This window comes from Chlorocebus sabaeus, chromosome 8, assembly GCF_047675955.1.
Source record: "Chlorocebus sabaeus isolate Y175 chromosome 8, mChlSab1.0.hap1, whole genome shotgun sequence".
Classification (NCBI taxonomy): Eukaryota; Metazoa; Chordata; class Mammalia; order Primates; family Cercopithecidae; genus Chlorocebus; species Chlorocebus sabaeus.
The window spans coordinates 42,938,036-42,961,818 of NC_132911.1; the positions used below are offsets into that span (position 1 = coordinate 42,938,036).

General features: G+C 42.6%; 1 protein-coding gene across 5 annotated transcripts in view; it reads left to right on the forward strand.

Annotated features, from left to right (window-relative positions):
• POMK (protein O-mannose kinase) overlaps positions 1-23,783 on the forward strand; it is a 45,046-nt gene that overhangs the window by 14,934 nt on the left and 6,329 nt on the right. For all 5 annotated transcript variants that reach the window (XM_037983519.2, XM_037983517.2, XM_037983518.2 and 2 more), the window contains one exon: positions 16,747-17,538. In XM_037983519.2, the coding sequence (XP_037839447.1) occupies positions 16,747-17,517 (771 nt within the window). In that variant the 3' untranslated portion in view covers positions 17,518-17,538. The remainder of the gene's footprint in view (positions 1-16,746; positions 17,539-23,783) is intronic.

Genomic DNA, 23,783 nt, shown 5'->3' on the forward strand with positions numbered 1-23,783 from the left:
AAGCTGAATATGTCTTTTGTCCTTTAGGGGACTTAATTTTTAAAAAATTTTAACTTAGAGCTTGATTTTGAAAGGTTTGTTAAATACCAAACTTTTAAAACATTGGATATTACAAAATGGAGTCTTAGGTTACCATAAGTCATTCATTTAGCCAAAGTAACTCAAAAATTTTACAAACGAAAAGCCATTATTCTGATAGAGAGGAGACTCAGCTTTCCAAACAAGACCCAATGAAGATAGCATGATGCTGATTGCCTCCTCTCTCTCCCCTCCCTGTTTTTTCTTTTGTAGTTTACTTAAAAGGTAAATAAAAACCTTTCATTATCTTTTAATATTACATAAAAATCCTTTTTAAAAGAGAAAACCAAATTTTATGTTTCCATTAGTGTATTTTTAATGTTAAAGCCAGTTTTAGTTACATTTTATAAATCTGTCTAGTTTTAATTAGTTTGACCATAAGGTAAGATTTTTTTTTTTTTTTTCCCCGAGACGGAGTCTATCTCTGTTGCCCGGGCTGGAGTGCAATGGCACAGTCTTGGCTCACTGCAACCTCTGCCTCCTGGGTTCAAGTGATTCTCCTACCTCAGCCTCCCAAGTAGCTGGGACTACAGGCGTGTGCCAACACACCTGGCACATTTTTGTATTTTTAGTAGAGACGAGGTTTCACTACATTGGCCAGGCTGGTCTCGAACTCTTGACCTCTTGATCTGCCTGCCTTGGCCTCCCAAAGTGTTGGTATTACAGGCGTGAGCCACCGCACCTGGCTTGCCATAAGGTAAGATTTTTATAAACCTTTTATAACCCTTTACAATTTTGTTTTTTTCTTAGAACAAAACTGTTTTAAGAAAACTCTGTTGTGCTTGTATTCCAATGTCCAATTTATGGAAAAACTGAATAATGTGACTTAAACTTTAGCCAATATGTTCACACACAGAATCTCTTACAATTACGTTTTTATAACCTTTTCACAACTTGTTCAAACCTTTAGATTTTTCCTATCTCATTTAAAACAGTCCTTTAACCTTCTAAACTTAGGCAAGAAATCCACATTCCCATGCCTTCTCGTAGTCTTTTACCAAAAGTACATTTTACTTCCCTTACACGCCTTGTGTGTAGAACTGTTTCTTCAGTAATCTCAAATACATGTTACACTGTTAACTCAGCAACTTTTACTTTTGGTGAAAAGCCTGGTGAGTAAGCAATTTCAATTATGTACCAGGAGTGGAGCCTAGGACACCATAAGGTCTGACTTTTTCCAGTGTAGCTAGAGGGTGTGGCTAACTCCACATGTCTCAGGCCTTACCTAGCTATAAAGCAGGCAAGTTGTACAGTAAGAGTCATAGTGGCATTTTATGAAGCATTTAAGAGGCCTAACAACCTTTGAATTGTACAACATTTCTTGCATAAATTGCCTTTTCATGAATATGTTCATGACTTACAGAGACCATGTACAACATGCTTGGACTTCTCCCCTCCCCTCCCCTCCCCTCCCCTTCCCTCCTCTCCCCTCCCTTCCCTTCCTCTCTGCTTCTTCTTTTTGAGATGGAGTCTCGCTCTGTCACCTAGGCTGGAGTACAGTGGTGCGATCTTGGCTCACTGCAAGCTCCACCTCCCAGTTTCACGCCATTCTCCTGCCTCAGCCTCCTGAGTAGCTGGCACTACAGGCGCCCGCCACCACACCTAGCTAATTTTTTGTATTTGTAGTAGAGACGGGGTTTCACCGTGTTAACCAAGATGGTCTCGGTCTCCTGACCTCGTGATCCACCAGCCTTGGCCTCCCAAAGTGCTGGGATTACAGGTGTGGGCCCCCGGCCCATGCTTGGACTTTCTGACTTTCCTAAACATCCCTTTTTTTAAACAATAGTTTTACTTTAGGATCAGATTTTACCATATAAGATCTTTTCTTACATAAAATTTCTTGGCTGGGCATGGTGGCTCATGCCTGTTATCCCAGCACTTTGGCAGGCCGAGGCAGACGGATCACCTGAGGTCAGGAGTTAGACACCAGCCAACATGGTAAAACCCCGTCTCTACTAGAAATACAAACGTTAGCTGGGCGTGGTGGTGCGTGCCTATACTATAGTCCCAGCTACTCGGGAGGCTGAGGCAGGAGAATTGCTTGAAGCCAGGAGGTGGAGGTTATAGTGAGTCGAGATCGCGCTGTTGCACTCCATCCTAGGGGACAAGAGTGAGCCTCTGTCTAAAAAAAAAAGTCTTTATAACCTTTGTTTTTGCATAGCTAGGGACCATGGCTAATTCACATGTCCCCAGGCCTTATCTAGAATCTGGTGGTTTCAAGGTAGGTAAATAGAACAATTTTCAAAAGTCAAAGAATCTGTTTATGACCTTAAAGCTTGTATGTTGATTTTTGTATCCTGCAACTTACTGAATTTACTTTTTTCAATTCTAAAAGTTTTTTGGTAGAGTCTTTTTATTTTTTTTCTGTATCAGATCATATCATCTGCGAACAGGAACAGTTTGACTTCTTCCTTACCAATCTGGATGCCCTTTATTGCTTTCTCTTGCCTAATTGCTCTGGCTAGAACTTCCAATGCTGTGTTGAATATGAGTGGTGAGAGTTGTCATCCTTGTTCCATTTGTTAGAGGAAAAACTGGAGCTTTTCCCCATTCAGTATGATGTTAGCTGTGGGTTTGTCATATGTGGCCTTTATTGGGTTAAGGTACGTTCCTTCTGTACCTAATTTGTTTGGGGTCTTTTATCATGAAGGGATGTTGAATTTTATCAAATGCTTTTTTCTTCATCTACTGAGATGTTGGTATGGTTTTTGTCCTTCATTCTCTTGATGTGTTACATTACCGATTTGTGTGCATTGAGTCATCCTTGCATCCCTGAGGTGAGTCCTACTTGATTATGGTGTATGTTCTTTTTGATGTGCTGTTGGATTCAGTTCACTAGAATTTTGTCGAGGATTTTTGCATATATATTCATTAGGAATATTAGTCTGTTGTTTCTTTTTTTCTGGTGTCTTTTTCTCGTTTTGGTATCAGAGTTGTGCTGGCCTTGCAGAATGAATTTAGAATTCTCTCTCCTTTAGTATTTTGGAATAGTTTGAGAATAATTGATATCAATTCTTCCTTAAAAGTTCAATGGAATTCACCTGGGAAGCCATCTAGTCGTGCACTTTTGTTTGTTGGGAGACTTTTATTACTGATTCAATCTCATTACTCATTATTGATCTTTTCAGGCCTTCTGTTTCTTCTGGGTAGTGTGTATGTGTCCAGGAATTTATCCATTTCCTCTGAGTTTTTGAGTTTGTTGATGTATAGTTGTTCATAAGTCTCTAATGATCCTTTGTATTTCTGTGGTGTCAGTTACATGATGACTCCTTTTTTAAAAGTTTGATTTTTAAAAATGTTTTTATTTGAAAAAGATAAAGCACCAGAGGAGTGAGTTCAGTTCTCAAATAGAAGCTCGAGGAGCCTTTGTCTCATTGGCAACCAGCATGTGCTATATTTTGTGTGGTCGCTGTTTTATGGTAACTGAGGCTCACTGACGTAACAAAGGGTGACTCTAGGAACCCCTTATGAATTGTTGAACAGAGACAGTTCCTTATGAGGATGCATCGGAAATTGGCAAAAGGTGGGGAGATACGTACATGGGAAATGGAAAATATGTCCATGAGGCTGCAGCTTGATAAATTGCTGGCTTGTATTTTCAGAGACTAGGACACCATGGCTGCCTCCTCCATGAATATGGAAGGGAGATAATCTTTTTTTTCTTTTTCTTTTTTTTTTTTTGAGACAGAGTCTTGCTGTGTCGTCCAGGCTGGAGTGCAGTGGTGCGATCTTGGCTCACTGCAACCTCTGCCTCCTGGGTTCAAGCAGTTCTCCTGCCTCAGCCTCCTAAGTAGCTGGGATTACAGGTGCTAACCACCACGTCTGGCTAATTTTTTGTATTTTTAGTAGAGACTCGCTTTCACCATGTTGGTCAGGCTAGTCTTGAACTCCTGACCTCATGATCCACCCGTCTCGGCCTCCCAAAGTGCTGGGTTTATAGGTGTGAGCCACCACGCCCGGCTGGAAAGGAGACATCTTAAAGGAAGAAGCCCTTTAGGAGAAGGGAGAGAGTTTATGGAAAGTAAAACCATAAAACAAGGTACTGTTTCTTTTAAAGTTTTCTTCACTCATTGTAGGTGCTGTGGAGGCAGGAGTTGTGAAACAGAGACCCTGCTGTCTTCATGAAAGGTGCTTTTTACTCAGGCAGTCAAACACAAAGGAAAATAAGAAACAAATATGCGATACAATATGTTAGTGACATGTGCTGATAAGACAAAGCAGGGCAAGGACAGTGAGTGGTGGGTTTGTCTCTTTAGGTGGACAGAGAAGGCCTCTGGCCAGGATGATGTGAGCTCATAATGAGAGTGTACTTCGGAATATGTTCCAGTAAGCAGGAGGAGGACGATGGAGGCCCCAAGATGGAATGTGCCTGGTGGGCCAGGAAGGAAACCAGTGTCACCAGAGATCATGACAAGAAAAAGAGAGGTCATGACATGAGATCAGAGAAGGTTCAAGTCGGAGCCAGATCATGCTGGGCCTCGAAGGCCTTAGAGAACCACTGGAACAATTGTAGTAAAGGAATTTGCATTTTAAAGGGATTATCTTGGCTGCTTATCTGCAGGCTGAAAAGTAGGGTGAAGGCTGGAAGGTTGGTTACAGCTGAACCAGGTGGTAGCAGTGGAGGCAGTGAGAGGTCAATGGATCTTGGATATCTTTTAAAGGTATTTGCAGGCCGGGTGCGGTGGTTCATGCCTGTAATCCCCGCACTTTGGGAGGCTGAGGTGGGTGCATCATTTGAGGCTAGGAGTTTGAGACCAGCCTGGCCAACAAGATGAAACCCTGTCCCTACTGGAAAAAAAAAAAAAATGAGCTGGATGTGGTGGCATGCGCTTGTAATCCCAGCTACTCGGGACGCTGAGGCAGGAGATTTGCTTGAACCCAGGAGGCGGAGGTTGCAGTGAGCCAAGATCGTACCACTGCACTTCAGCCTAGGTGACAGAGTGAGACTGTCTCAAAAAAGAAAAAAAAAAGGTATTTCCAGTACAATGTCCTAACAGATTGGATGTGGAATGTAAGAGAAAGAGAGGATGACTACAGGTTCTTGGCCTGGCACCAGGAAAAGCCACATTCTCACTACCTGAGATGAGGAAGATAGGAGCAGATTCTGTGTCCAAGGTGCACACATAGTTGCACGCGTGGATCCTGGGCCGTTCGTTGAATGTGCATGTCTGCATTTGCATGAGGTCTGGAAGGAGAAGAGAACTTTGGGGCTTGTTATCGTTTAGATGCTGTAGAAAGCATGAGGATGTGAAAGAAGTCACCAAGGAAGGGATGTGAGTCAAGAGGAGGACTTGCAGTTAATTTCTGTCTCCTTCAAAGACATCACCTTGAGGGCCACTCCCTTGCATCCAGGTTGCTGCAGTCACCCAGAAGGTGTTTGGAATTTGTCAGGATTGCTTTTCACCTTGAAGGATATGTTCCTGAATAGCTTTGGTGGTTGCAGATCACTGTAGCTTGAGGATAGATTTAATTTTAGGGAGCCTTGACAAATCATGCCCATCCAACTGTGGGATTTAATAATGTTTATAATAAATTAGATTAATGTAGTTTTATTAAAGTGAAATGTGACTAAAATGCCATTATGTTGATTTTTTATTTTTTATTTGGCTGAAACTTAACCATTGGGACAAAATATTTTTAGCGCTTAAGTGGAGACCGTTGGTTGGTTAGGAGCCTTGTCCCCATGTACAGGTTCTGGCACAGAGGAGACCATTATCCTGAATGTAGTCACTCATTTGAACAACCGACCTGTAAGTGACCCATTTCTGATCGGGGCACCCTCCTCACTCTGGCAAGCTGAAAGGCATAGGTTTTTCAATAGGAATCTCTTTTTTTCTTATTTTGTTTTCTTTTTTATTTTTGAGATGAAGTCTTGCTCTGTACCCCAAGCTGGAGTGCAGTGGCGCGATCTTGGCTCACTGAAGCTCCGCCTCCCGGGTTCACGCCATTCTCCTGCCTCGGCCTCCCCAGTAGCTGGTACTACAGGCACCTGCCACCATGCCCAGCTAATTTTTTTTTTTAAATTTCACCATATTAGCCAGGATGCTCTTGATCTCCTGACCTCGTGATCCACCTGGAGCCTTGGCCTCCCAGAGTGCTGGGATTACAGGCATGAGCCACCGCGCCTGGCTGGAATTTCTATATCCAAAGTTCACGACACTCCACTCTGATCTCCACCTCCTCTCCTAGCACTCTTGCTCCAACAATTGCTCAATCTCATGGCGACTTCCAGCGTCTCAGTCCCATCTCTGACAGTCCCTCTTGTCATCACTCCCACATTCACCCAGCGGAGATTCCACAGGCTTTTGATCTCATCACTCGTTTGCAAAAACCTGGAACAACTTCCTTGCACCTGTCTCCATCATTCCCGGCCAAAGCAGCCCCAAGCCTGGTTGAACCTGACTCTGATCTGCACTGGAGCCACTACACGGGAGCAGGAGAGAAATCCCACAGCCACATGCTTCGAATGCACAGTACAGACCTCAGATGTGCACCCCACACACCCAGTAGTCTCACCGTGTTCCCTTAGTGAGTTTTTATTCCTCTTCTCTGAGACAGATATTTCCTCAAATACCCCCATGCTGCCTTGTCTTAGCTCATGATCTTGTTTCATAATTTAGGAAAACAGAAGCCACCCAAAGGGAACATCCTCACCTTCCTACCACCAGGTCTACAAATCTGCCAACTCAGGTGTCATCCTTGACTTCTTTTTCATGTCTCTTTTTTTTTTTTTCTTAAATAGACAAGGTGTCACTCTGTTGCCCAGGCTGGAGTGCAGTGGTGCTGTCATAGTTCACTGTAGTCTTGAACTCCTGGGCTCAAGGGATCCTCCCACCTCAGCCTTCTGTGTAGCTGAGAGTACAGGTGTATGCTCCACACCTGACTAATCCCTGATTTCTCACAACTTCACACATTCAGCTCATTCCTTCTCTCTCTCATCATCAGTCTTTCCTCTCAATACCTATCCCTGTTGCTGTTACAAATACTCTTTAAAAAAGAAAATCCTGTTCCCTGGCTTGCCTTGTCCACTGTAGCAAGGCCCTTCCTCTGCCTCCTTTGTAGTAGAGCTGCTCTGACTCTGTCTCTACCTCATCTCCCCCAGCTGCACCTTTATCCTGTCTCAGTGTGGCTTCCGGACACCACCCCTCCAGTGAATCGGCCTCATCAAGGCCATCAGCACTCCTGGTTGGATATTTCTCAGTCCTCCTCTTCTTTGATCTTTTCAGCAGCTCTTGATCCAGTTGATTCCTCTCCCTGCCCTGGCTCTCCGGGGAATCATGTGCTTTTTGTTTTCTTTCTCCCTCCCTGGCAGTTCCTAATTACTCTCCTTTGCTGACTTCTGTCCCTTATCTTACTATAAATCACTGGGTCTCAACCAGAAGCAATCTTGCTCCTCAGGGGGCCATTTAGCGTTGTGTGGAGACATCTGTGGCTGTCACAACTGGGGAGTGGGGGTTGCTACTGGCATCCAGTGGGTAGAGGCCAGAGATGCTGCTACACATCCTGTAACCCACAGGATGGCCCTGGCCCCTCAGCTGTTATCTGGACTGAATGTCAACAGTGCTGATGCAAGAAACCTTCCTCGAGGCTCCTTCCTGGACCCTCTTCTTGAGTCTTCTTTAGATCTGCTCCTAGGTGATGGAATCTAGTGCCGTTATTGTAAATACATTTCATATATTGGTGACTCCCAAGTTTCTATCCCCAGCCTGTACCTCTACCCCAAGCCACAGATTTGTATTTCCCACTACTTAGTGGGCATCTCTACTTGGAGGTATCTTCAGTGTCTCTGCATGTCCAGCGTGGAACTTGTGATATTTTCCCCTCTGAAACCTGTTCTCCCAGCCTTCTCTGGCTCAGCAAATGGCATCACTTTCCACCCAGTTGCTCAAGCCAGAAATGTGGGAGTCACCTTGAGTCCCCCACTCCCCCTTTAGTTAAGTCAAGAGCATTTCCATCCATTCTTTTTTCACAATGTGTCCCACATGTGTTTGATAATCTCTGCCCACTGGCCCATATTCAGTAAGTCCTCATCTCTTAACCTTCCACAGGTCTCTCGGCTTCTTTTGCTGTTCACCATGCACAGTTATCTTTTTTTTTTTTTCTTTTCTTTCCTTGAGATGGAGCCTCAGTCTGTCGCCAGGCTGGAGTGTAGTGGCGTGATCTCGGCTTACTGCAACCTCCGACTCCCTAGTTCAAGTGATTCTCCTGCTTCAGCCTCCCAAGTAGCTGGGATTACAGGCACCTGCGCCACCATGCCCAGCTAATTTTTGTATTTTTAGTAGAGACGGGGTTTCACCATGTTGGACAGGATGGTCTCGATCTCCTGACCTCGTGATTCGCCCTCCTCTGCCTCACAAAGTGCTGGGATTACAGGTGTGAGCCACCGCGCCTGGCCCATGCACAGTCATCTTTTAAATGCACTGTCATCTTTGGAATTGTCAGGAGCATTGTGTCCTCTACCGAGAGCAATGGGTAGCTTTGCCCCATGGCTGCACTAATTGGTTTGTGAAAGACAGATTGACTCCTTGCTTTTTGTTTTTTTTTCTTTTTTTTAATTATAAAAGCAGTACATTCAATTCAAATATTCAGTAGGAGGTGAAGTACAAAGCAGAAATTCCCTTCTCCTCTTGCTGCTTTCTCTCTCCCCAAACCAGGTCGTGCCACTTTACTCCTTAACCCCAGGCCCTATGGTCACCTGCTGTTTCTTTTGTTCCCAGATCAAACCAAGCCCTTTCTCACCCTGGGGCCTTTGTAGTGCCTTTCTCTGCCTGAAATTCTCTTCCTCTTGCCTTGGCCAAGACCTCATCATTCAGGTCTCAGCTCAGGTTCTCTCTCTTTGAGAAACTTTCCCTGATGTTCCTGACTTCCATCCCATCCTCCCTCCACCTCCCTTTATCTTGTTTTCTGTTAATCTGTTTTATAAGTATGTAAGTCCACTGAGGACATAGAAGGTGTGTCCTTGGAATCTAGCCAAATTATGTGGTTGTACCCAGTTTATATTTTAAGGGCCTGAACACAAAGGCTCATAAGTTAAATCCTCATAAAATCTTGGGAGGCCAGCTCGGTGGCTCATGCCTGTAATACCAGCACTCTGAGAGGCTGAGGCAGGAGGATTTCTTGAGGCCAGGAGTTTGAGACCAGCTTGGACAATATAGTGAGATCTCCTTTCTAAAATAAATAAGCAAATAAATAAAATAAAAATTAGATGAGTGTGGTGGTGCACACCTGTAGACCCAGCTACTTGGGAGACTGAGGTGGGAAGATTGCTTGAGCCTGGGAGGTGGACGCTGAAGTAAGCCAAGATTTGCCCCTTTGTACTCCAGCCTGGGTGACAGAGCAGACCCTGTCTCGAAATGAAATGAAATGAAAGAAATGATGAAATGAAATTAAATGATGAAATGAAATGATAAAATGATGAAATGAAGTGGTGAAACGAAATGAAATGATGAAATGAAATCTGTTCCTCGACTGTGAATATCTGGTTTGTGCTTGGAATTGTCAGGAGCATTGTGTCTTCTACTGAGAGCAATGGGTAGGTTTGCCCATGGCTGCGCTAATTGATTTGTGAAAGACAGATTGACTGCTTCCTTTTTCTTTATTCTTTTTTAAAAAAATTATAAAAGCAGTACATTCAATTCAAATGTTCAGTAGGAGGTGAAGTACAAAGCAGAAGTTCGCTTCTCCTCTTGCTGCTTTCTCTCTCCCCAATTTATTCCCTGAGAATACAGTTGGAGATTGATCCCTTTGAGATTTTTAAACCCAAGATTACATTAAAAGAAACAGTTATACACTCTCTCAGTCATCTCAAGGACACAGCACTCCTGTGTCAGGGGAGCTGCTTGAAGTCTAGAATGTAGATTTGCGGCAACAGGAAAAGTAAGAAGAAAGGTTATAGCAGCGCCAGGAGTCAATTTTTTTTTTTCTCATTGTTATAATGAAATGACTTATTGAAGGACCTGTTGTATAGTACATTAAAAATTCATACAGTAGAAGAGTGGATTTGATTCTTTCTCTTACATTATTTTGTAACTCTCATTTTGTGTAACCTTCGGGAGGATCCCTCGTGATGTCTTAATGTTTGAGGCTATATTTAATGCTTACCATCTGGAAAGATGTTACATGAACAGTCCATTAAAGCATGGAGGAATGGTGTCCACTCCTCGGCCTCTTGTCAGCTCTGCCTCTTCATCCCTTCCATCCCTTCTAACCCTGGACCTCTCGTCTTCCGTGCTTGCCCCCCGGGTGACCTCATCCAGCCTTCTGGCTTTATCTGTGCAGAGACCGCTTCCCTGCACTTTTCTATCCAGCTGCCTACCTGACATGTACCTGGGGTTTCTCAGAGGCTTCTCAAACTCACGGTGTCCCAGATCTCCCTCAGAGCCTACACACCTTTTATAAATTTCCTAACTCCACCAGTCCTGCTGTTCAGGCCACTTATCTGGGCAATATCCTGACCTCTCTCTCATCCACATTCAGTTAATCAGCAAGTTACATTGTTGCTACTTTCAGAAGAGACCTGGAATTTGACCACTCCTCAGGCTTGCACCAGGACCCAGCCAGCCCCCAAAGCCACCCTGAGCCTGGACTTACATTGTTTCACTAGCCTCCAAAAATGGTCTTTCTGCTCCACACTTGCTCCCTACCTCTTCAGTCTGTTCTCAGCATAGCACTCAGAATGCCTCTACTACTAAATTATTAGTCAAATAGTGTCACTCCTCTGCTCAAAATCCTTTGGTGCTCTCTGTCTCGTTCTGAGTAAAAGAGCCCTTGCAACAACAAGGGCCTGTGAGACTTACACGCTCCCTCCAGCTCTCTCCTGCTCCATGGTCCCTGTCTGGTCTACTCCAGCATCAGAGCATGCTGTTCTGGAAGCCTGTGGGCATGCTTCCACCCCAGGGCCCTTCACCCTTGCTGTTTTCTCTCTGGGCTGTAGTTCCACAAATAACACATGACTCCTTCCTTTACCTTCTTCACGGTCTTGCTCAAAGGCCACCCCAGTGAGAACTCCTTCAACCCTGTTTAAAATTGCAAACCATCCCTGCTTAATTTTTCTCTAAAGTGCATTTCTCTTTCCAATATACTTTATACATTTCCTATTTATTTTATTCATTGTTTGCTTCCTGCACTAGTATGTAAATTTCATGGTGGTAGGGATTTGTTTATTGACACAATGAAGACACATTTGACTACATAGCAGTTAAATTATTGTAAGACCACATTAACTAAGTTAATTATTTTCTTTTTCTTTTTTAAAGACAGTCTCTCTCTCTTTTGCCCAGTCTGGAGTGCAGTGGTGCGATCATAGCTTATTGCAACCTAAACTCAAGCAATCCTCCCACCTCAGCCTCTTGAGTAACTGGGACCACAGGCATGTGCCACCATGCCTGGCTAATTAAAACAAATTTTTTTAAAGAGTTGAGGTCTTGTTATGTTGCCCAGGCTGGTCTTGAACTTTGGGCTCAAGTAGTCCTCCTGCCTCAGCCTCCCAAAGTGCTAGGATTACAGATGTGAGCCACTGTGTCTGGCCTAATTATTTTCTGGATCTTGTCTTTTACATTTATAATAAAGGATCTTGACCCTTGAACAATGTGGAGATTAGGGGCACTGACCCTTCACACAATAAGAAATCTACTTATACTGTTTGATTCCTTAAAAACTTAACTAAAAGCCTACCATAAATAGTTGGTTAACTGTACTTTATATATTATATACTGTATTCTTAAAGTAAGAGAAATGTTATTAAGAAAAATCATAAGAAAAAATACATTTACTGTTCATTAAATACATTTACTGTTCATTAAGTGGAAGTGGATCCATCATCCATCACGAAGGTCTTTATCCATGCTTTTTTTCACAGTGAGTAGTCCAAGGAGGAGGAGGAGGAAAGGGAGAGGTTGGTCTTGGTATCCAAGGGGTGGTAAAGGCAGAAGAAAATTTGTATGTAAGTGGAACTGCACATTTCAAACCCCTGTTGTTCAAGGGTCAAGTGTATATAAAGAGCTCCCAGTAATATTAATAAGCACAAGGCAGACAACCTATAGAAAATTGGATAAAGGACAGTAAACAGACTTTTGACAGCAGAAAAACAGAAATGCCTAAAAACATGACAGATGCCTAGCCTCCTTAGTAATCAGGGAAATACAAATTAGAACAGTAAGGTATTTTTCATCCATTGATTGGCACAAATTACACAGTGGTAATATCTGGTGTGACTAAGGGTGTATTCTTAAGATTCTCTCATGCAGTGCTGGTGAAAGTACATGCTGGCACAGGCTTTGGAGGGTAATGATAGCAATAGATATTCTCATTTGGTAATCTGTCTACTTACCTAGCTTATAAAATATTTGCACATATGCATAGACATGTAAATATAAGGCTGGACACTGTAGCATTGTCATTAGAAAAGGGACTAACTTAAATGTCCAGGTCTTTAGAAATAGATCATATAAGATCTTATTAAAGGCCTATGCAAAATTATAGCTACATAATAATCTAAGAAGGAATCCAATCCATTTTGACAGCATCTATTCCAAATTCTTTGTATTTTTATTATATTATACTTTACTTTTAAAGAAAAAAGGAAATATTATCTGTAAAACCTTACTGGAAGTACACTAGCATAGGTATTATGCCCATACTATGAAACATTACTCAGCTTTAAACAGAATGGCCTAGATCTACATGTATATATGGAAAGGATTTCTGAGGCGCAGTTAAATGAAAAAATTAAGCTGCGATGTATGTATATTATAACACCATTAGTATAACAGCAAACCCAAATGCTGTTTTACAGGTGTACACTAATACATATAAAGGTATAGAAAAACTTACGGGAGGATAACAGCCAGTCACCAGGTTTCTTTTGGGTTGGGAAGTAAAACTGGGGGCAGAGAGACATCCTCCCTATCCTCTGTATTTGAGTTTTTACCAAGAAAAGTGTTCATGATTAATTTTATAATAAAAAAGGTAAAGTATATTAACTATTCTTTCCAAATAAAAGTCTTTGAGAAAATGATTAAAAGCAACTAAATTAGAGGTTGTGAGAAATGATTCTTAAACAGTCCATGACTAGCAAATTTTTTATATTAGAGGATTCAAATATTTGTGTGTGATCTCAAAGACTAATGGTATTTCATAATAATATTTAATAATCTTCATGTATCTGAAACAAAAATGAATTAGACATAAATGAGGGCTCAGGAGTCCTGGGGCCTGTGGCTGAGCCTCCCCGACTTATTACTTTTTTTTTTTTTTTGAGACAGAGTCTTGCTCTGTTGCCCAGGCTGGAGTGCAGTGGTGCAATCTCAGGTCACTGCAAGCTCCGCCTCCCGGGTTCACGCCATTCTCCTGCCTCAGCCTCCCGAGTGGCTGGGACTACAGGTGCCCGCCACCATGCCTGGCTAATTTTTGTATTTTTAGTGGAGACGGGGTTTCACCATGTTAGTCAGGATGGTCTCGATCTCCTGACCTCGTGATCCACCCACCTTGGCCTCCCAAAGTGCTGGAATTACAAGCGTGAGCCACTGCGCCCGGCCCCCCACTTACTGTTGAATGTGTAGCAGCAGCTTCCCAAAAGCCAGCATCGTTTTTAGGTGAAAAATGGACCTAGAAAACCAAAGCCATTGCCAGTGTTGGTGGGTGTAAGGAAGCCATGGATCTGAATAAAACCTCAGTTGTTTGTATTAGAGCCAATTATCAGATTCAGTGGGATGCAAATCTTTGGAGAGCATGTGTTCAATATGAAAATTAAAAAACCGTGAACTTTTAGAATGTGGCCTTATCCAGTCCTTAAAATTTAGAAAATTTTTAGTGCATCTAGCAGCCAGAGTGAAAAATAGCTTTTTTTTTTTTTTTTTTTTTTTTTTTTGAGATGAAGTCTCACTCTGTCACCAGACTGGAGTGCAGTGGCGCAATCTTGGCTCACTGCAGCCTCTGCCTCCTGGGTGCAAGCGATTCTCCTGCCTCAGCCTCCCGAGTAGCTGGGACTGTAGGTGCGTGCCACCACGCCCAGCTGATTTGTTTGTGTTTTTAGTAGAGATGGGGTTTCACCATGTGGCCAGGCTGGTCTCGATCTCCTGACCTTGTGATCCACTTGCCTTGGCCTCCCAAAGTGCTGGGATTACAGGTGTGAGCCACCACGTCTGGCCAAAAAATGACTTTTTAATAGAAATTATTATCCTTAGTGAAATTTCTCAAATTTGAGGATTAGAGAGTCTTGAAAGAGTTCTCGTTTGAATGTTATGAGCCAATCAAAGTTATCTGCATTTTTCCATAATGAACCTCCCTTCTTAGATCCAGAAAAGATCTTCATGGTCCTTGGGTCCACCTCCATTTTATATAATATTTCTTTTTCTTTTTTTTTTTTAAATTCCCAACGCCAATTTTTCTGAAATTTTATATATTTTTGAGTTAAAAAATTTAAGTTGTAAAAGTAATGTATATTCATCTTGGAAAATACCAAAAGATATGAAGGAAAAAAAATCACCCAGAATCTTACCACATAAAGACAGCTAAGGCATTAGCATATTTCCTTTGATTTCCATAAAATTTAATTTAAATTTGTTTAAATTAAATCTGTAATTTAAATTTGTCTCATTTTATGCAGTTGGAACAATATTATACAAACGTATTATACAAACGGTTTTATATATTTCTCATTTGTAACATTGCTTTTTTTTTTTTTTTTTTTGAGACGGTGGAATTTCACTGTTGTTCGCCCAGGCTGGAGTGCAATGGTGCGATCTTGGATCTCCACAACCTCCACCTCCTGGGTTCAAGCTACTCTTCTGCCTCAGCCTCCTGAGTAGCTGGGATTACAGGCATGCAGCACCATGCCCGGCTAATTTTGTATTTTTAGTAGAGGTGGAGTTTCGCCATGTTGGCTAGGCTGGTCTCCAATTCTTGACCTCAGGTGATCTGCCTGCCTTGGCCTCCCAAAGTGCTGGGATTATAGGTGTGAGCCACCACACCCAGCCGTACCATTACTTTTATCTGTTATAACTCTATAAATATATACATTTTGGTGACCATATTATATATATATATAGTTTTTTTTTTTTTGAGATAAGTTTTCACTATGTCACCCAGCTGTGCAGTGATGTGATCAAACACCTTGACTCGAATGATCCTCCTACCTCAGCCTCCCCTGAGTAGCCGGGGCTATGCGTACGCTCCATTACGCCCTGCTAGTTTCTTAATTTCTTCTTCTTTTTTTTTTTTTTTTTTTGAGACAGAGTTTCATTCTTGTTGCCCAAGCTAGAGCACAGTGGCGTGATCTTGGCTCACGGCAACCTCTGCCTCCTGCGTTCAAGTGATTCTCCTGCTTCAGCCTCCCAGGTCACTGGGATTACAGGCATGCACCACTACGCCTGGCTAATTGTGTATTTTTAGTAGAGATGGGGTTTCTCCATGTTGGTCAGGCTGGTCTTGAACTCCTAACCTCAGGTGATCCACCTGCCTTGACCTCCCAAAGTGTTGGGATTACAAGTGTGAGCCACCACGCCTGGCCTACCCTGCTAGTTTCTAAAAAATGTTTTGTAGAGATGGGTTCTTACTATGTTGATCATACTGCTCCCATCTTTTGATAAGTTTCAGTTTATGCTTTTATAAATAATGCCAAATTTTTATTCCTGGAACTTCTTACCTATTTCTGATTATTGCCTTAGATTTTAGATTTAGATGTTAGAGTCTCTTGATAAATAATGCATCAAAACTGCTTTGGAAACCATAACCTTTATTTGAACGATGACATGACACACTGCTTGTAGAACGAGCCTGGGGCAGGAATCTCCTGAGTCCTGAACCTGCTTTCTCTTTTGTAATCTTCTGCCTTCTCTTGGGATTTAAGCAAAAGATCAGAGGTTCTTTCTTTAATTACCGTGTTTCCTGCAAGCAAATGAAAGGTGGAAATCCAAGGCAGAAATGTGCACTTGCTCTTCTGTTTGCTGTGGACTCTATGAGAAGGTCTCGTGTTTGTGTAGCATTTCAGCTCCTGCCTTTACAGCTGAAGTAACACCAAACCACAGAACATGTAAAAATGTTTTCCTTACATATAAATATTCCTATTTATGATTTACTGTGCCACCTTTTAAAATTAATGAGTAACATTGTTACATGTGATGGGCAGGGCTTCACGCCGTCATGTAGGCTTTTCAGGGTCTCCACACTTACCCACTTTTCCAGTCCACTCCCCTGCCTTCTCTTCTTCCCCACCCACTGTGCGGTGGTCCATTGGAACTGGCAGTCTACTTTGCCACTCCTCCCTGCCATGAAATTATATGGAGTCTTTCCTCCTGAGCCAGCACTCCCCTGCCCCACATAGAATCTGGAAGTCCCCCTCCTTCTATGAGACCAGCTTCCAGAAGCCTTCCAGCACCCTCTGCAGCAGCTGTCAGTGTCCTGCCCAGAGGCAATCGCTTCCTGCCCAGAGGCAATCGCTTCCTGTCCTGAGGTTCCACACACTAATGTGGCACTTGCCTTGCTGAATGCTGTGTTTGCTCTTCAGTCTATCTTCATCACTAGACGGAGAGCAACTCTGCGATGGGGTCTGCACCTTGTTAATTTCTGTATCTTCTGCAGAACACCTGCCACTTAAAAGATATTCGTTGTTCTTTGGTCACTAAATTAGGTGAGAGTTCAGGCCTGATGTTCTCTGTGGCTTTGTTGCAGGTCTTTCTGTCTGAGTGGAAGGAGCACAAAGTTGCTCTCTCACGGCTTACCAGCCTGGAGATGAAAGATGATTTCCTCCATGGACTGCAGATGCTGAAATCTCTACAAGGCGCACATGTTGTCACGCTGCTTGGCTATTGTGAGGATGACAACACTATTCTTACTGAATATCACCCTCTAGGTTCCTTGAGTAACCTGGAAGAAACACTAAACCTTTCAAAGTACCAAAATGTGAACACGTGGCAGCACAGGCTGCAGCTGGCCATGGACTATGTGAGCATCATTAATTACCTGCACCACAGCCCCATGGGCACACGGGTCATGTGTGACTCCAATGACCTGCCCAAGACACTGTCCCAGTATCTGCTGACAAGCAACTTCAGCATTTTGGCAAATGACTTGGATGCCTTACCCCTGGTGAACCACAGCTCTGGGACACTGGTGAAGTGCGGCCACAGGGAGCTGCATGGGGATTTTGTGGCTCCAGAGCAACTGTGGCCCTACGGAGAAGACATGCCTTTCCGTGATGATCTCATGCCCTCATATGACGAGAAGATTGACATTTGGAAGATCCCAGACATCTCCAGTTTCCTTCTGGGGCACATTGAAGGGAGTGATATGGTCCGATTCCATTTGTTTGATATTCACAAAGCATGCAAGAGCCAGACTCCCTCAGAAAGACCCACTGCCCAGGACGTTCTGGAGACCTACCAGAAGGTCTTGGATACACTTAGAGATGCTGTGATGTCTCAGGCAAGAGAGATGCTGTGAAAACCAGTCCAGCCAATGAAGGTGGGATTGAAGGGCTGAATGGAAGTTATAGCATTCTACTCTGATGGTGGAGTTTTTTGCCTGAGTTTCGTGTTTTATTGTTTTTTTTTTATGGCTTAGCCATGTGGTTCTTTGTCCACATCCACATGTACATTTGCATGTGTTCCACATTGGTTGTTAGTTTTTTTTTTTTTTTTTGAGATGGGGTCTCGCTCTTGTTGCTGAGGCTGGCATGCAGTGGTGTGATCTCGGCTCACTGCCGCCTCTGCCTTCCAGGTTCAAGCAGTTCTCCCACTTCAGCTTCCTGAGTAGCTGGGATTATAGGCACACCACCATGCCTGGCTAATTTTTGTATTTTTAGTAGAGACAGGGTTTTGCCATGTTGGCCAGGCTGGTCCTGAACTCCTAACTTCCTTGGCCTCCCAAAGTGTTGGGATTACAGGCGTGAGCCACTATACCTGGCCAGTTGTTAGATTTCCATGGATTTGTAGTTTCCAAAGTTTCTCGTTATTGATTTCTACTTTTCTTCCATTGTGGTCTGAGAAGGTACTTGATATGATTTAGATTTTTAAAAATTTATTGAGACTTGTTTTGTGGTCTAACATGGTCTATGCTGGAGAATGGTCCATGTGCTGATGAGAAGAATGTATATTCAGCTGTTGGAAGAAAGGTTCTGTAAATGTCTGTTAGGTCCATTTGGTCTATAATGCAGATTAAGTCTGATGTTTCTGTCAAGATGATCTGCCCAATACTGAAAGTGAGGCATTAAAATCCCCAGCTTTTTTTTGTATTAGGATCTGCCTCTCTCTTTAGCTCTAATAGTGTTTGTTTATATATGTGAGTGCTTTGGTATTGGGTGCATATACATTTAAAATTGTCGCATCCTTTTGCTGTATTGATCCTTTTATCATTATGTAATGATCTTCTTTGTCCCTTTTTATGTTTTCTTACTTAGTCTATTTTGTATAAGTATTGCTATTCCTGCACATTTTTGTTTTCAATTTGCATGGAATATTTTTTTCCGTCTGTTCACTTTCAGTCTATATGTGTTTTTACATGTGAAATGAGTTTGTTATGGGTAACATATAGTTGAATCTTGTTTTTTTAAAATCCATTCAGCCAGTCTATGTATTTTAATTGGAGAATTTAAATTATTTACATTCAAGGTTTTTATTGATAGGTGAGGACTTAATCCTGTGCTTTTAATTGTTTTCTGATTGTCTTATATATATATTTTTCCTTTTTTTTTTTTCTTTTTTTCTTTTGAGACAGAGTCTTGCTCTGTCTTCAGGCTGGAGTGCAGTAGCGGGATCTCGGCTCACTGCAGCCTCCACCTCCCAAGTTCAAGCGATTCTCCTGCCTGAGCCTCCCAAGTAGCTGGGATTACAGGTGCCCACCACCACACCCAGCTAATTTTTGTATTTTTAGTAGAGACGGCATTTCACCTATCTTCTTTTGTATTGTTTACAATTTGGTGGGTTTTTTTTAAATACTCATAATGTTTGATTCCTTTTTCTCATTTGTGTTTCTGCTCTACTAGTGAGTTTTAAGACTTTGTGTGTTTTCGTGATGGTAGATACCATCCAGTCTATTTGAAGATCAGATGAGATTGGGCACGTTCAGGGTGGTATTATGGTGGGAATGAAGGAGGACTAGAGAGACCATGGGGGTGAGACAGGAGGATTTTTATCGAGTGCACTCAGACCCAGCTGATTAACATGCAAAAACTGGGCCCAGAACAAAGACAGCACTTGACTTTTATACCCACTTCTAAAAGGGGTTGGGCTAGCTTGAAACAAGCTTACAGTGGCGCGAAGCAAAGATACAGAGGCAGAACAAAAGCAGCTAATCAAACTGTGACAGGTTCATGACCCAGGATTACATATGACCCTTGCTATGCAGCTTGGATGGCTAATTTTTTGTATCTTTAGTAGAGACGGGGTTTCACTGTGTTCCCCGGATGGTCTCGAGCTCCTGATCTCATGATCCACCCACCTCGGACCTTGTGATCTGCCCACCTCAGCCTCCCAAAGTGCTGGGATTACAGGTGTGAGCCACCGCACCCGGCTAGTTTTTTTTTTTTTAAACTAAATTATCATTAATGTTAAAATTTAACTGACTGTGTATATAACTGTGCAATTGCTGCTTTCTCACCAAACTATCTAGGATTCATTCAACAGATCACAGAAATGAGGTCTGGCATTTAACAGACTAATGATAGAAGAAATATACTGATTTATACAGGAATATCAAAACACTGTCATGTGGTTTAGTGTAGCTCAAGTTACGAATAAGTGCCAACTCTTGCTGCAGTGTCTCTGACACAATTTTATCTTGGAGCTTGGCAATTTGACTTTCTTCACTGAAAGAGTTCTTTCATGATACTCTTCATGAGTTGCTCATATAGCAGCTTAATCTCTTTCATTTGCTCTCTCCTAACAATGCTAACTTGTTGCCACCTCTTTTGTTGCTCTTGAAATATTTTAGTTTTCCTTCTCTCCTCAGTCTTCTACATGTCTGTGTTGTATTCTTGAAGCAAAGTCAGCAACTGCATAGAATATCTATAATTACATTTCTGCCTTTTATATTTTCAAAATATCATTCAGTTATGTTCTTGGTTTTGATGCAAGCTTTTGTATACTTTTGAAGCCTTTTTATTTTTGCAGCAAGACCCTGTTTAATGGCAGCTGCAATTAGTTGTAGCTTCTCTATATCAACCCCCTTGTCTTCCTCATCTGTTTCTGCAAAAGGTTTTCTTTCCCTGTGCTCATCAGTTTCTGGATCCTTTTCTCCATGTTCCATTTCCTGGGTGGCCATGACCTGAGCCTCCAACTGGACCTTGGCAGCCCTCCTGTTGCTCCTCCTGCCTTGGGTGCAATTGCTAGTTGTCCTGGGATGCCAGAGGTGACTTGATGGTGCTCCCTCAGAGGCTCTGTATAATGCCGCACTATGAGGCTCCTCTGAGGGCCTGGGGTCCTCCTTCCCTCAGTTTTTACTTGTCTGGGAAGGACTTTATCTGTCCTTCAATTTTGAAGGATAGCTTTACTTAGTTTAATATTCTTGGCTGGCAGTTTTTAAAATTTATTTCAGCACTGTAATATATATTATTCCATTCTTCCCTGACCTGTAAGGTTTTGTTTTTTTGTTTTTTTTTGTTTTTTTTTTTTTAATAGGAAAGTCTCTTATAAGTGACTTGATGCTTCCCTTTTGCTGTTTTTAGAATTCTGTCTTTGACTTGACAATTTGATTGTAATGTGCCTTGCAGAAGACCTTTTTGGTTTGAATCTTTTTTGGGATTACTGAACATCCTGTATCTGGATGTCTGTATCTCTTGCAAGACTTAAGAAATGTTTGACTATTATTTGCTAAATAGGTTTTCTATGCCTTTTCCCTTCTCTTTCCTGAAACACTCAGAATTTAAATATTTGTTTGGTCTGACTGGGTTATTTCAAAAGACCTGTCTTCAAGTTCAGAAAATCTTTGTTTTGCTTCATCTAGTGTATTTTTGAAGCTCTCAGTTGCATTTTTAAATTTTATTCATTGAATTTTTCAGTTCCAGGATTTGTTTGGTTATTTTTCTTTATCTATCTCTGTTGAATGTCTTATTCAGATCATGAATTGTTTTCCTAATTTCTTTGTATTATCTGTGTTTTCTTGCAACTTGCTGAGTTTCCCTAAGATCATTATTTTGAATTCCTTTTCTGGCATTTTTATAGATTTCCTTTTCTTTTGAATCTGTTACTGGAGAATTGTGTCTCTTTGGCAGCATCAAGTTTCCTTGCTTTTTCATGTTTCTTGTGTCCTTATGTTGATTATCTATTCAGCTAGTGGAATAGTTGCTTCTTCCAATTTTATGGATTGGCTTTCATAAGGAAAGACTTTTTTGTAGGCGTATCTGTAGTTTTGGTTGTGATTAGGATGTTTTGGCTTTGATTTTGGTGAGCACAGTTGTATAGGCTCAATGATTTCTTCAGCTGTAACCAATGTCACTGGTGTCTGTGAGTCCTCAGTGGCTTAAGCTGCCATTGTTAGTTGAGGCTGTTGTGAGGCTTTTCTGGGGACAGGGATGCCAGAGGGGCCAGTCCCTGGGCCTTTTGGTGGCATGGGCAGGCTTTAGCTGTGTTGGCGATGGGCTGGGCATGCTAGACCTCAGGACCCTAGCTGGCGTAAGTGCTGGTAGTGGGGGGGCCCAGGTGGGCTGGTCCTCAAGCCCCGAGGCAGTATTTTTGGTGCTGGCAGTGGCAGTAGCAGCAGTGGGCTAAACACTGGACCCTCAGGTGGCAATCACAGCTGTTGGCAGTAGCTGTGGCAGGATGAATGGGCCAGTTTCTAGCCCTTTAGGTGATGCACTTCGGTAGGCACTGGTGGTAGTAGGTGGGGCGGGCCTGTTCAGGCCTTGGGATTGTGTGCATGGGCACCAGTGCTGTTGGATGGGGTGGGCCAGTGCTCAGGCTGCCCTAGAGAGCATATAGGCACCAGTAGTGGCATGAGGGAAAGATGGCACCTGAGAACACTGGTGACAGTGGGTGGAGCAGGCCTCTCTTTAGGTTCTTGGATGGCACATATGGACACACTGGTCCTCAGGCCTCCTGCAGGTACACACAGGCGTGCAGTTGCCCTGCTGAGAGGGGCAAGGTTCTGTTGGTGGCATTGGTGTTGGGAAGATGGCTCCCAGGTTCTGGGAGCTTCAGCTCCCTTTTTCCCGGGGACAGCCTCCCTGGTGTGCGCTACACTGCCTGTTCCCTGGGATATAAGACACTTCATGGGTCAGAGTACTGGGGACCTGACTGCACTGCTGGGTGATTGTGATACTGCAACCTTCTGGATGGATGTGGGAAGATGTTCTTGGGGGCCCCAGGGATGTAGACTGCAGGGGCTTATTGGACCCCAAGGCAGGATATAATCTGGTGGGGGCTAGGCTGTTAAAATGGTGCTGTGCCACAGCAGCATGTTTCTTGGGGTGTGAGTAGGATCCAATGGAATTCCCTTTCTGAAACAATGTATTTGCATGGATTCCAGGCAGCTCCGTATACTGGGCTCAGGGCCTGTGAAGGCTGACGGCATCCCCTGTGGGTGCCAGCATCTGTGCTGGGAATGTGGACCACTGCGGTTCTTTGACTTTTCTTTTCCCAGAAATGGGATGTCTCTCCTGTCTCTGAGCCAATCCAAGACACACTGGCTGCTTTATTTACTGCTCCTTTTGTGCCTCAGAGGCTCCCTGTCACTTCCCTGTTGAATAGTGTTCTGTCTTTGGTGTTCTACCTGACACGTGGTTACCTACTTGCTTTTTTGGTCCTTTGTTGTGGAGGAGTTGAGTGCCAGGCTCACGGTTTTTTGATTACTATAGTCTTGTAGTATTTTTTGAAATTCAGAAGTGTGAAACCTCCAACTTTTTCTTTTTCAAGATTATTTTGGCTGTTGAGTCCCTTGTGATTCCATATGCATTTTAGATGGATTTTTCTATTTCTGGAATTCTGCCATTAGGAGTCCGATAAATACGACATTGAATCTGTAGAGTCCTTTGGGTAATATTGACGTCTTACCACTATTAAGTCTTCCAGTACATGACCACAGGATTCACTGTGGTTTTGATGTGCACTTTCCTGATGACTAATGATGTTGTACCTTTTCATATGCTTATTGGCTATTTGTATAATCTTCCTGGGAGAAATGTCTATTTAGATTATTTGCCAATTTTTTAATTTGTCCATTTAAAAAATCAGGGTTTTTTTTTGTTGTTGAGTTGTAGGAGTTCTCTTTGTATTCCTTATACTAGTCCCTTATCAGATATATGATTTGCAGATAATTTCTCCCAGGTGGGTTGTCTTCGCTTTCTTGGTAGTGTCTTTTAATACACAAAGTTTTTAATTTTTATGAAGTCAGATGTATCTACATTTTTCTTTGGTTGCTCATGCTTTTGGTGTTGCATCTAAGAATCTGCTGCCAAATCCAAGGTCGTGAAGATTTACCCCTATGTTTTCTTCTAAGAATTTTATAGGTTTTGCTATTACATTAAGGTCTTTGAGCCATTAAGATCCTTGACTTAATTTTTGTATATGATGTAAAGTCACTGTCAAACATCATTCTTTTGCATTTGGCTGTCCAAGTATCCCAGCAGTATTTGTTGAAATGCCTAAACTTCTTTAGATTCCCTTGACCCCTCTAACTAAGGCAGTTGGTTGGACCTTTGCTACTACCACTGCCCTGAAACTGCTATCACTGGGTTACAAAGGACTGGGTAGCTTAGTTGAGTGGATAGATAATCT